The sequence below is a fragment of the Glandiceps talaboti genome, chromosome 22, assembly GCF_964340395.1.
Source record: "Glandiceps talaboti chromosome 22, keGlaTala1.1, whole genome shotgun sequence".
In the NCBI taxonomy this organism is placed as follows: Eukaryota; Metazoa; Hemichordata; class Enteropneusta; family Spengelidae; genus Glandiceps; species Glandiceps talaboti.
In genome coordinates this window covers 18,416,109-18,430,522 of record NC_135570.1, presented here as the reverse complement: position 1 = coordinate 18,430,522, position 14,414 = coordinate 18,416,109, and the positions used below count along the sequence as shown (strand labels likewise).

Here is a 14,414-nt window from a genome sequence, read left to right as displayed (position 1 = left end):
ATTCAATGTAATTTGGTTCATACTTTTGCAATACCAAAGCGCATCTGTCCTGAAAATATTATCTATATAGCTATTAGATTTAATAAGATATTGACATATTTTCGATAATCAGTCCTGAAGGCGACACAAAAAAAAGTTGTTGTTTTTGGTCAGGAAATGTCTAAACTGGTGTGACGATGCAATTTTTTTTATTGTTCATGATTATTTATGTAGCTGTCTTCCCTAAAGTAGCAATTAATGTAGGGAGAGTTATTTTGAGTTTCCCCTTGGATCTGCACTCTGCATTGGCTGGACAAATACGAGAAAAATGAAGATTGAAGCTGGGTATTTAAGTGATGCAAACTCACCAGAAAACAATTCTTCTTCTTTTTCTTGGCCTTAAAATAGGTTTACAATAGGTGCGGAGTTCACAAACAGGTGAAATATTTATCATCGTTTCAATTTCGTCAAATATGGACATATCATTTTGAAATTTCACACACTAATTTGCAGATGAATAAAGAGAAATCGTATCTTTTTAGATTTTCAATTAGAAGTTTAGGAAGTATTATATTGAACCATCTCCTTTTTACAGTGTTCTTTTCCGATTTCTCCAAATAACACACTACCGCTGTTTGTTTCAATTGCAAGGCTTGTAATCGTATATCTAGCTCGGTATCTCAGGATATAAATACACTCTCACATATTTATCAAGTGTAATAATCTATGATTTATACCGAAATGTATGTGGTCAAAATATGGAAAATAGACCAAGCCTACAAAGAAATCGTTGGCCCTCAACACTGTTTTTTACTGCCTTGTAAAAATCAATATTTCTTTTCAGCAGTCCATTGTGTGGGTTCACAACAATGTATCGATACTGATGACCTATAACATTGACCTCTATATAATTAGTGTACAGTGAAGGCGTGCCACTCAACAAAATCTTGACAATTTTCCCGTATTTATTGAATCCAACCTATGATAACACTCACAAATGTGATTGGAACAATTACTGGACGAATCGGGAATGACTTAGCTAATGATATCAGAAATGAAGCCAAGTGTATTTCTATTTTGATTGACGGCGACACTGATAGCTGCTATGCAGGCGTGTGAAATAGTCTACATATGACGAGTAGACAAACCTACTATAAACTCGTAGTGAATTTAGTGGACAGAAGGCAGTTCAACATGCACATGCCAATGGTGGTGTTAGTGGGACAAAAACTATATGTGAGAAAGTTGACGAAAGTTGGAAGCAGAAACTTAGTGGATTTGGAGCAGATGGTGTGTCTGTCAATCTAGGTCGAAACAAGAATGTATACACTTTACCCAGTTACGAAGTAGGGCAATAACACTGTGTCACTTCACTGTATTAAAGTTGTTAAACTGTTACGATGCTCACCATGAAGTATGTAAACTTTCAGATGTGTAATTATAGCAATATTATGTGGGTTTGAATTTCATTTATTATTTGCCGAGGAAATGGGTGTGCATATCCCGTGTATGTAGGGGATCACGAAAGCCAAGTGAAGTCGATGATGGCAAGCTTTTCTGTGCCGAGAATTGGAGGTGGGCATTTGAACAACATTTTTGACAACTAACTTTCATTGGGACTTGAAAAATCACAGATATAGAGCTAAAATCCTTGCATAAATCATGAAATTGCAAGACTATACCCTTATGGAAGGCATTCAGTTTAAATCTGGTTCTTAAGTTGAGATAAATTGCCTCCAGCTTGGGCATCATAAAAATTTTGGTCAAGAATGTCAAGCAATAAATTGTGATATTGTCTTTGTTGGCATATTAAATTATTGTATGATTGCATATAATAGATGTTGACAATATGAATTGAGACAAATAATGTGACGTGACAAATGATGTGACATGTGACAAATACATGTAATGTGACAAATGTTACAAATAATGACATGATGTGACATGACTGTGACAAATGATGTGACATGTGACAAATAATGTGACATGTGACAAATGATGTGACGTGACAAATAATGTGACATGCGACAAAAGATGTGACATGTGACAAATAATGTGACAAATGTGATAAATTATGTACAAAAGTGACAAAAAATGTGACAAATAATGACAATGACAAATAATGTGACAAATGATGTGACATGTGACAAATGATGTGACATGTGACATGATGTGACACGTGACAAATAATGTGACAAATGATGTGACATGTGACAAATAATGTCACAAATGTGACAAATGATGTGACATGTGACAAATGATGTGACATGTGACAAATAATGTGACAAATGTGACAAATAATATGACACAATCATGATTTGATAGAGAGAACAACTTACTTCCAGTTTCTTCTCAAGATCGCATCGTAGAGAATCGTTGTCTTTCTTTAGTTTCTCATTAATAGCTTGAAGTGCTATGATGTCATTCTTTGCAACGGCCAACTACAAACAGATACAAATTGAATACTAATGTTATTTGATTAATTGACACAAGATCTTAAAGACCGCCGCCCCTTCTCCCCATCCCTCTTGATAGGTCAATGACACAATGAAATAAAAAAGGGCACACTTCCAAAAAAGAGCTGTGCATAATGTCAATCAAGATGGCTATACACATATTGATTATTAAACTCATCTAAAAATGACAAGAAAGCTGTTATTTCACTCAACATTAAAGTGGCAATGTGAGAAGCGAGTATTTTCTTTTTTTTAAACAATATTTTAGCATGTTTTGATACCTTGAAAAACAATGTGAAACGACATACACAAAGACCATGTTTATAAGACTATGATACATGTCTACTGAAACAACAAAGTCAAAGTCCATGTTTATAAGACTATGTTACATGTCCAATAAAACAATAGTCAAAGTCCATGTTTATAAGACTATGTTACATGTCCACTGAAACAACAAAGTCAAAGTCCATATTTACAAGACTATGTTACATGTCCAATAAAACAATAGTCAAAGTCCATATTTATAAGACTACATCACATGTCCACTGAAACAACAAAGTCAAAGTCCATGTTTATAAGACTATGTTACATGTCCAATAAAACAATAGTCAAAGTCCATATTTATAAGACTACATCACATGTCCACTGAAACAACAAAGTCAAAGTCCATGTTTATAAGACTACATCACATGTCCACTGAAACAACAAAGTCAAAGTCCATGTTTATAAGACTATATTATATGACCAGTGAAACAACATTGTCAAAGTCCATGATTATAAGACTATGTTACTTGTCCAATGAAACAATATTGTCGAAGTCCATCTTTATAACACTATGGTACATAATATGCCCAGTGAAACAACAAAGTCAAAGTCCATGTTTACAAGACTATGTCATAAGTTTAGTGAAACAACATAATCAAAGTCCATGTTTATAAGATTAAGTCATATGTCCAGTGAAACAACATAAAGTCCACATTTTTAAGACCGCGTCAAATGTCCAATGAAACAACATGGTCAAAGTCCATGTTTATAAGACTATGTTCTATGTCCAGTGAAACAACAAAGTCAAAGTGCTTGCATTTACCTTTTGCCTGTATAATGAGATATCACTGACATTATATCAGAATGTACATAAATGATTGGATTACTTGTGTTTATAACCCGCTTTGTTAAAAGGTACATTAGCTGCAACTGGAATATTATTGTTATCAAGTAAGCAAATATATATTCAGTAAAAATTGGTCAGTTATATGTACTTATAAAAATATTGTCAATACTGTTGTAGCACAACTGTAGTTTTTAAAAATGTTTATCCATATGTTAGTCCATGCTAACAATAGGTGTTCATTTGCTAAATGACTATCCAGTTTAATACCTATCCAATCATGTTGCTATGTTAGCGATATACACGACCATTTGGCTGTTGCTATGGGTCATGTTGCTAGATATATTTGCATACATTTTTGAATGTTTTTGTTCACTTGTGAATGCATTCCTGTTATTATCTTTGCAATATACGTGATCATTTGGCTGTTGCTATGGGCGTGGTCTTGTTGCTAGGCACATTTGCATACATTTTTAACCGTTTATTAATTTGTCTTTTAATTCCTGTTATCTTTGCAATATACATGACATTTTGGCTGTTGTTATGGGCGTGGTATTGTTGCTAGGCAAATTTCACATAATATTTTGAATGTTTATTGAGTTGTGTATTAATCCCTGTTGTTATCTTTGCAATATATGTTATCATTTGACTGTTGCTATGGGTGTGGTCTTGTTGCTATGCACATTTGTATACATTTTTTGAATGTTTATTCATTTGTCTTTCAATTCCTGTTATCTTTGCAATATATGTGATTATTTGGCTGTTGCTATGGGCGTGGTCTTATTGCTAGGCAAATTTACATACATTTTTTGAATGTTTATTCACTTGTCTATTAATCTGTTATCTTTGTGAAATACACGACCGTTTTGGATGTTGCTATGGGCATGGTGATGGTTGCTAGGGATATTTGCATACATTTTTTGAATGTTTACTCAATTGCCTACCAGATGATGTTATTTGACCAAATATACTGCCATTTGGTTGTTGCTATGGTCGTGGTCATGTTGCTAGGACCAATTGTGTCAAAGTATTTTGAAACAAATCTGCAGAATAACACTTCCAGAAACATCTCACCAAGTTTCAGTCTCATTGACCAAATACTTTTTGAGATATAAATTTTTGACCAAAATTCAATTTGCATATTACTGATGAGATCATTATATGCTTAATATTTCTTCAGCTATACACCCACAGATGCATCCCTGTTAAATTTCAGCCCAATCTGCTCAGTAGTTTTTGAATTATAGGTTTTGACCAAAAAGGCACATTTTTAGCCCTAATTTGCATATCACTGATGGGATCATCATGTCGTGAACAACTCTTAATCTATACATCCCTAAGAACGTTCCCATCAAATTTCAGGCCAATCTGCCCATTAGTTTTTGAGTTAAACTTTCAGTTTTGTGACCCAAAATCACATTTTTTTTTTTACCTAAAACACATATCATCATGTCATGAATAAATCTTAATTTAATCTCCCCTATGAACGTTCCCGCAAAATTTCAGGCCAATCTGTAGTTTTGGAGTTTTAGTTTTTCGACTTAAAATCACATTTTTTGACCCAAAACCCTCATCTCTGATGCAATCATTATCATTTGAACAATTTCCCCCACCAGAAGTAACATGACCACCAAATATCAAAGCTATCAGTCAGCCAGTTTTTGACTTTAAGTTGTTTTATACACACACACACACACACATCCACACATCCAGACAGACACTTTGCCATGCCTATAGCACTACTGCACCATATCAGTTCAGTTGTGCTAAAAAGAAATTGTTTCTGGTAATTAGTTAATTATCTGTAGGTAGTGTAGTAACAAGTTTACATCTTGAGCAAAAGTTATCTGTCACAATGTTAAAACTCCTATAGTTTGTAACAGTAGTATTGTTTTTCAATCAGAAAACCACAATATTTTCACTGAGAATTGTTAAACTACCAATAATCAGACATTGTACATGTTAATCAGTTATCAATCTTATCCATAAGTATTGCAATAACAGGTTTAAATCATGATTGCCATCGAGGGTGTTGATTTTTGGGTGCTAACTAAAAATCAATTTGATTGGTATTATCATGTATACAACTGCAATATGTTCCCCCATAAGAGATTCAATACTGTTCAGGGTGTACAATATTACTAATATAAAGTTATTGCATCTAAACAAAACGTTTGCACAAAACAAGCCTTCCTAGAAGTCAAAGTAAATCTTAAATTTATCTTATTTCTATATAGTACAACTGCCAATATAAGACCATGGACAAATGGAACCTGTGACAAACAGGGAAAGTAAACAATTGATTGGATTAATGTAGCACAGCATGTTGGAAGCACAGAGACTTCCATTCTACCTCATTATCATGCACTTCCTGATCACGTGAGATAGTGTTGTGGTGACGCAATCTTCAGTGTGTTGCGAATTTTCGACGCATAAACACGTAACCGTGTTGGGCTCTGTAAGGCTGACAATTCATCTTCAAGCTGTCTCAGCATGGCGGAAGACAAAAAAGAATTTGACCTACTTCAGTTGAGTGGTCCTAACCCTCTTCCCGAAAAAAAAGACAAACTCGGGTATACAGTATAAGGTTAAGACCTCGTCGTCTTCAAAATCTACGGACAAGAACTATATACCCTAACCCTAACCCGACTCCAAGTAAAAGTTCAGGCAAACAGACACAGCGGGTAAGAAATCCCTATGCTCAAAGAAATGTGAACTCTAACTGACCTCATGACACAGTCAATGATGAGTATGCAAGAGACAATGGCAAACTCATTTGCTCAAATTAACAATACAATTACGAACGTAACATGTGGTCAATATGGGGGCTTTGAGGATAACCCTAATGGGTATACACCTCCTGATGAACTCACTGATGAGCCAAGACGAAAACGTTCCAAGACGTCTAGTAGTAATGACACTGATACAGCAATTGAACAACTGTTTGCCCCGGAAGATGTCCAAGTTTCCGATAATTCTGAGGACATTGACAAAGATGGTTTATTAACTGGTATCGCTCAAGACTTGCAGCTGAAAGAACAATGCGCGGGTGCAATAAATTCACAGCTTGCAGACATTGTTAATACAGTGTTCAAGGAAGGAATCACAAATAACGATAAACAGGCGGAGAAATATGAAGCAAAAGTAAGGCCAGAGAACTGTGGAATACTTCAAACCACCAGAGTTAATCGGCTGATATGGGACCAGTTGACTTCATAAACACGGTCTGGTGACATGCGTCTACAAAAAATACAAACGGCAATAGTGAAGTCCATAATGGGACTTTGTTGATAGTGAACACTGTGTTAGAAGCAAGAAATGCTGGCACAATTGACGGCATCAACACATCTGAGCTAATAACAAAAGGTATTGACAGTATTGCATTGTCAGCTCATGCAAATTTCATGCTGAATATGGGAAGGAGAGACTAAGCCAGAACTGAATGACAGTTACAGGCACCTGTGTTCACCAACTGTTAGCTTTACCACACATTTGTTTGGAGATGACATCTCAAAACATTTAAAGGACATTTCAGAAGCCAACAAAGTTGGTAAAAGAATTGCTAACTTCAGAGGACGTAGCAGAGGAAATTACAGAGGTGGTGGAAGATACACAAGTAGAGGAAGGGGCTATGGAAACAGAGGTTCAAAGCCTTTTTCTCAGTGGCGCTCATACTCCAACCCAAAGAAGAAAGGGGAGGGGAGAGGACAGTCACAGAAATAGACCAGGTGAGAAATACAACATTAAACTACACTTATGACGTCATCATATTATTGTTTGCAGTGTTTATTCTCAAGAATCGCCAGGAAAGAGGCGATTCTGGCAGAACCACCGGTGGTTCTTACAACACCATGTGTGCGAAATGTGTGCGAAAAGAACAAGTCAGACAAATACAGGTGCATCGCATTTAAATTATTCAACCAACTGTCGTTTATTCAAAGTACATTCGCAAATTATTTATGTATGTTGATGTGGGTATTGATACCAGGATATTGTATACCATCGCGATCGGTACTCGATACTTTCAAATTCTCACCACTGTGGCTACACGTATCAGTCTTCAGCTTCTTTCCCAGGGTCATCTGGCAATGTGCCCCTGACCAAAAATGAACATTTTTACACCTAATTTGCATATCACTCATAGAATCATTGTATGCTTAATATTTCTTCATCCATACATCCCTAGATGCATTCCCATTAAATTTCAGCCCAGTCTGCTCTGTAGTTTTGGTATTATAGATTTTCAACCAAAAAGACACATTTTTAGCCCTAATTTGCATATCACTGATGGAATCATCATGTCATGAACAAATCTTACTTTCTACCCCCTCAAGAATGTTCCCACCAAATTTCACACCAATCTGCCCAGTAGTTTCTGAGTTTAAGTTTTTTGACCAAAAATCACATTTTTAGACCCAAATCACACACCTGTGATGCGATCATTTTGATTTGAACAATTTCCCAACTAGACACCCAAGGTAATGGACCCATCAAATATCATGGCAATCGGTTCGGGGGTTTTTGACTTTAAGTTATTTACACACACACACACACAGACAGACAGACAGACAGACAGACAGACGCCGGGCGATCCCTATAGCACTACTGAACAAGTTCAGTTGTGCTAAAAACAACAAAATTATTAAAAATATGGATTTGACTCGTTTCCATGGTAACGGCCACTTTTGATCAAAAACATTAGTTTGGAAATGTAAATATTTCATCCTGATACATCACTGTGTGAAGTTTTGCTCAGATACTCAACAAACTTTTTTGAATATCATTGAACTTACTGATGAATAATTCATTCATAACATTATATTAAAATCATGTTTCCATGGCAACTGGTCATATTTGCATATCATCTTTGATCTTATTCAGTACATCCTATTTGAAACTTCATTCACTGAAAATTTGATGCAAATTGGTTGGGAAATAACAAAGATATGAAAGATTTATATTGATTCCACCCCCAATTTCAAGGTTAATTGGTGCCATTGTCCTTTCTAATTAACCATGCATTGTATTGCTGAGTATTGTCTGAAAAAAGGGCCCATTTTTTCACCTAAAAAATACTGTATCTCATGAATGCAAAGTCCGATTTACAAAATATAAACGACATAACACTGTTCACTCCAAGATCTATCTAATGACACAATGATTACTGGTCTGGGATACAAAACTAAAAATCACCTGAAATCCCTACTACATGTAAAACATTAAACTGAGACACAGTCCCTCCACCCACCTGGAGGGACTGCGTGACTAAGACCATGAACTGAGTCTCAGTTTGCCAAAAATAGCCATCCGAGACCAGTCTCGGTTTGCCATGAACTTCAGTCCCAGATTGAAAAAAAGTCTATCTGAGAATAGTTTCAGTTCACAAAAATTCATAATGTCACACTACTTGTATACTATTGAGACTAAAAATTTACCAAAAATTGTAATGACAACAAACATTACAAGTAGCATAGATGCATCCCTAATACATCCATGCTAGAAACAAAACAAAGGCTTAGTAAACTACACATACAGATCACATGATAACTACACAAAAGAAAGAGTTGACATCATATACACAGAATAACAAAAGATATGTATGGAAGGCAACATTGATTACAATACAAACACAAACAAATATCGAAATCCTAAGAATATATTAAACACTCTAACCATGGAAGTTTTTTTGCCATTTGAGACTGGCAAAATGAGACTAGTCTCAGATGGCTATTTTTTTGTAACATGGTCTCAGTCTCAGTTTAACATTTTAAGTATATACCCTTACATACCTCGACTAAAACATGTTACAAGTAGTAAATTTTGTAACTGTGGGGACAAAATGGTAAAATTGTTTAAAGGAAACCAATATATTGACCAATACATTCATTTAGGAAAAATATATTGGGCAGTTTATTTGAGAGCTGAAAATATATTGGCCAATATATTTGCAAACTCACAAAATATTGTTTTAAGTAAACTGCCACTTTTCAAAAGACACTATTGACGTCAAACAAGCAATGTAATATGTGCTATAGTCATAATTCTACGCATTGTGCGCCCAAATGACAAGTGTTTGTTCGAAACAGGGTTGTAAACTTCAAATCCAAATTCTGCATCCCTTCTACATAATCAGCCAGTCCGCAACACCCTCATTTGCATGCATCGTGGACATGTGCATCTAATCTATCCTTCAGATCGTGACTGTTACTCTTTGAATGGCTGCTCACGGGCCTTATTTTTGGGTATTTTCAACTCGCCGTAACTTTCACTAGAGTCCACCATTTTAGATACTGTAAACACCTAAACCTCAACTGACATCTCTTCTTTTGTACCAGCAACACAAATTTTGGAATTACATTTAGGAATACTGATTTTCTGATGAATTCGGGATGCATACTTGAGGCCCAGAAATTTCGACCCAGTTTTTCGCTCATAGTAGTTTCCTTAATACAGACCGGTTGGCACAGATCAACTTGGCATGAACAAATCTGAATAGCCTCCCCCCAGGGGACATGCACATCAAATATCGAAGTATTCAGGCTGTTACTTTCGGAGAAGATGATGAAAATATAAAAATTTGACGGACAACTATGATTCACCTATACTCTCTATACTCTATACTCACCTATACCTAAAGCTACGCTTTCAGCTTTCGCTGACAGAGGAGCTAATAAAATAAAGCCAAGACGTACTTCTTCCTTCATAGTACCATATAGTAATAAAATAAAGCCAAGACGTACTTCTTCCTTCATAGTACCATATAGTAATAAAATAAAGCCAAGATGTACCTCTTCCTTCATAGTACCATTTAGTAATAAAATAAAGCCAAGACGTACCTCTTCCTTCATAGTACCATTTAGTAATAAAATAAAGCCAAGACGTACCTCTTCCTTCATAGTACCATTAGCACTCTCTAAGTCTCTAACACGTCCTTGTAAGGTTGTCACTGATGTATTCAGGTGTCTGTTCAGTTCTTCTACATAGTTCTTCTGGTCCAGTAATGCAGTAAGGTTTGGACCACTAGCTGCTGCATCTCTACATTATAAACACAGACAAATATTACTGAGGAAACTGAGTTTTTGGCTTACTAAGATAGACAGAAACTAAAACTAGTGTTTTTCTAAGTGGTAGATTACGCAGTGGGTGATAGTGGGTTCCTATCATCCATGGGCAAGTAATTAAAATAGTGCAAACACTGGAAGTCCCCAAAGTGTACACTGCAGCATCACGAAAATTATCAGAAATGCCACCCTGCTGTGAGTATACATGTAGTTAAACCAAAATTCATTCAATAGCTTATATCAATATGTTACAACAATAGTTTCCGATTGTGTTTATCTTAAATAGTTAACCGTATCTCAGATTCAACTGTTGTTTCACACGGCATACTTGTATTCCCAAAACATTTTCACACTTGGTTGGCAATGTTCACAGGATGTAAACATACGTATTGAATGGATGTGTGTGCAAAGAAAGATTTTCACTGACCCAGCGGATCCATTAGGTTTCTCAAGATAGTTGCCTTCCTTGAAATACATACTGAAATCAATGACTGGAATTTGGTTGTCAAGGTCATCCTCCTTAATGAACAGATTACAGTCTATACAATTTAATCCAACTAACAAACCAGCAATTACTGCGGCTTCTTCCTCCATCATTAAGGCATTGGGATCATAGTATTCACTGCATGGAAACAAATAAACCTTGAAATTAGTCAATACTCATATTATAGTATGTGTAAATAACCTGAATCAATCAATCAATCAATCAATCAATCAGTCAGTCAATCAACTTTGTTTAAAAAGGGAGTAGCCCAGTAGGCCAAAGCCAAATCTTCCCAGAACCATCCATGTAAAATAGTACTTAACCAGAGATATATACTGTAACAATACATTTTTAAATCTGAACATTACATAAAAAGTTACTTCACCTTAGCATCTCCTTCCTTTCAATCAAAGATTTAAAGTAATCAGCTAATTTTTTCTGCATCAGAGCCAATCTAAGCCACGCTCGACCCCTTCCTAAATTTGTTCTATAGAAAAACAAAATTTAAATCATAATTATCTACACTTGCATATTGAAGAACTTTGTACAAGTCTATTGTAACTCCTATCACTGTTAACTTTGTACAGGTCTATTGTAACCCCTATCACTGTTACTTTGGACAGGTCCACTGGAACCCCTATCACTGTTAACTTTGTACAGGTCCACTGGAACCCCTATCACTGTTAACTTTGTACAGGTCCACTGGAACCCCTATCACTGTTAACTTTGTACAGGTCCACTGGAACCCCCATCACTGTTAACTTTGTACAGGTCTACTGGAACCCCTATCACTGTTAACTTTGTACAAGTCTATTGTAACCCCTATCACTATTATCTTTGTACGGGTCTATTGTAACACCTATCACTGTTAACTTTGTAAAGGTCTATTGTAACATCTATCACTGTTCACTTTGTACAGGTCTATTGTAACACCTATCACTGTTAACTTTGTACAGGTCTATTGTAACATCTATCACTGTTATCTTTGTACGGGTCTATTGTAACACCTATCACTGTTAACTTTGTACAGGTCTATTGTAACACCTATCACTATTATCTTTGTACAGGTCTATTGTAACACCTATCACTGTTAACTTTGTACAGGTCTATTGTAACATCTATCACTGTTCACATTGTACAGGTCTATTGTAACACCTATCACTATTATCTTTGTACAGGTCTATTGTAACGCCTATCACTGTTAACTTTGTACGGGTCTATTGTAACCCCTATCATTGTTAACTTTGTATGGGTCTATTGTAACACCTATCACTGTTAACTTTGTACAAGTCTATTGTAACCCCTATCACTGTTAACTTTGTACAAGTCTATTGTAACCCCTATCACTATTATCTTTGTACGGGTCTATTGTAACCCCTATCACTGTTCACTTTGTACAGGTCTATTATAACTCCTTTCACTGTTAACTTTGTACGGGTCTATTGTAACATCTATCACTGTTAACTTTGTACAGGTCTATTGTAACACCTATCAATGTTAACTTTGTACAGGTCTACTGTAACACCTATTACTGTTCACTTTGGACAGGTCTATTGTAACACCTATCACTGTTATCTTTGTACAGGTCTATTGTAATTCCTATCACTGTTAACTTTGTACGGGTCTATTGTAACCCCTATCACTATTATCTTTGTACAGGTCTATTGTAACTCCTATCACTGTTAACTTTGTACGGGTCTATTGTAACCCCTATCACTATTATCTTTGTACAGGTCTATTGTAATTCCTATCACTGTTAACTTTGTACGGGTCTATTGTAACCCCTATCACTATTATCTTTGTACGGGTCTATTGTAACCCCTATCACTATTATCTTTGTACAGGTCTATTGTAACCCCTATCACTGTTAACTTTGTACAGGTCTATTGTAATTCCTATCACTGTTAACTTTGTACGGGTCTATTGTAACACCTATCACTGTTAACTTTGTACAGGTCTATTGTAACACCTATCACTGTTAACTTTGTACAGGTCTATTGTAACTCCTATCACTGTTAACTTTGTACGGGTCTATTGTAACACCTATCACTGTTAACTTTGTACAGGTCTACTGGAACCCCTATCACTGTTAACTTTGTACAGGTCTACTGTAACCCCCATCACTGTTAACTTTGGACAGGTCTCTGGAACCCCCATCACTATTATCTTTGTACAGGTCTATTGTAATTGCTATCACTGTTAACTTTGTACGGGTCTATTGTAACCCCTATCACTATTATCTTTGTACAGGTCTATTGTAACTCCTATCACTGTTAACTTTGTACGGGTCTATTGTAACTCCTATCACTGTTAACTTTGTACAGGTCTAATGTAACACCTATCACTGTTCACTTTGGACAGGTCTACTGTAACACCTATCACTGTTAACTTTGTACAGGTCTACTGTAACACCTATCACTGTTAACTTTGTACAGGTCTACTGTAACCCCCATCACTGTTAACTTTGGACAGGTCTCTGGAACCCCCATCACTGTTAACTTTGGACAGGTCTATTGTAACACCTATCAGTGTTAATTTTGTACAGGTCTATTGTAACCCCTATCACTGTTAACTTTGTACAGGTCTACTGTAACCCCCATCACTGTTAACTTTGGACAGGTCTACTGTAACACCTATCACTGTTAACTTTGTACAGGTCCACTGGAACCCCTATCACTGTTAACTTTGGACAGGTCCACTGGAACCCCTATCACTGTTAACTTTGTACAGGTCCTCTGTAACCCCTATCACTGTTAACTTTGTACAGGTCCACTAGAACCCCATCACTGTTAAATTTGTACAGGTCTACTGGAACCCCTATCACTGTTAACTTTGTACAAGTCTATTGTAACCCCTGTCACTATTATCTTTGTACAGGTCTATTGTAACCCCTATCACTGTTAACTTTCTACAAGTCTATTGTAACCCATATCACTGTTAACTTTGTACGGGTCTATTGTAACCCCTATCACTGTTAACTTTGTATGGGTCTATTTTAACACCTATCACTGTTAACTTTGTACAAGTCTATTGTAACCCCTATCACTGTTAACTTTGTACAAGTCTATTGTAACCCCTATCACTGTTAACTTTGTACAAGTCTATTGTAACCCCTATCACTTATTATCTTTGTACAGGTCTATTGTCACCCCCATCACTGTTAACTTTGTACAGGTCTATTGTAACTCCTATCACTGTTAACTTTGTACGGGTCTATTGTAACACCTATCACTATTGTCTTTGTACAGGTCTATTGTAACATCTATCACTGTTCACTTTGTACAGGTCTATTGTAACACCTATCACTATTATTTTTGTACAGGTTT

The 14,414-nt window shown here is 36.0% G+C and overlaps 1 protein-coding gene across 4 annotated transcripts in view; it reads right to left on the bottom strand.

Annotated features, from left to right (window-relative positions):
- The window catches only part of LOC144451919 (RUN and FYVE domain-containing protein 2-like), a 97,971-nt gene that overhangs the window by 37,200 nt on the left and 46,357 nt on the right, over window positions 1-14,414 (bottom strand). For all 4 annotated transcript variants that reach the window (XM_078142825.1, XM_078142826.1, XM_078142828.1 and 1 more), the window contains exons 4-7: window positions 11,474-11,575; window positions 11,032-11,226; window positions 10,428-10,578; window positions 2,319-2,420 (exon numbers count right to left, since the gene is read on the bottom strand). In XM_078142825.1, coding sequence (XP_077998951.1) covers window positions 2,319-2,420; window positions 10,428-10,578; window positions 11,032-11,226; window positions 11,474-11,575 — 550 coding nt within the window. The remainder of the gene's footprint in view (window positions 1-2,318; window positions 2,421-10,427; window positions 10,579-11,031; window positions 11,227-11,473; window positions 11,576-14,414) is intronic.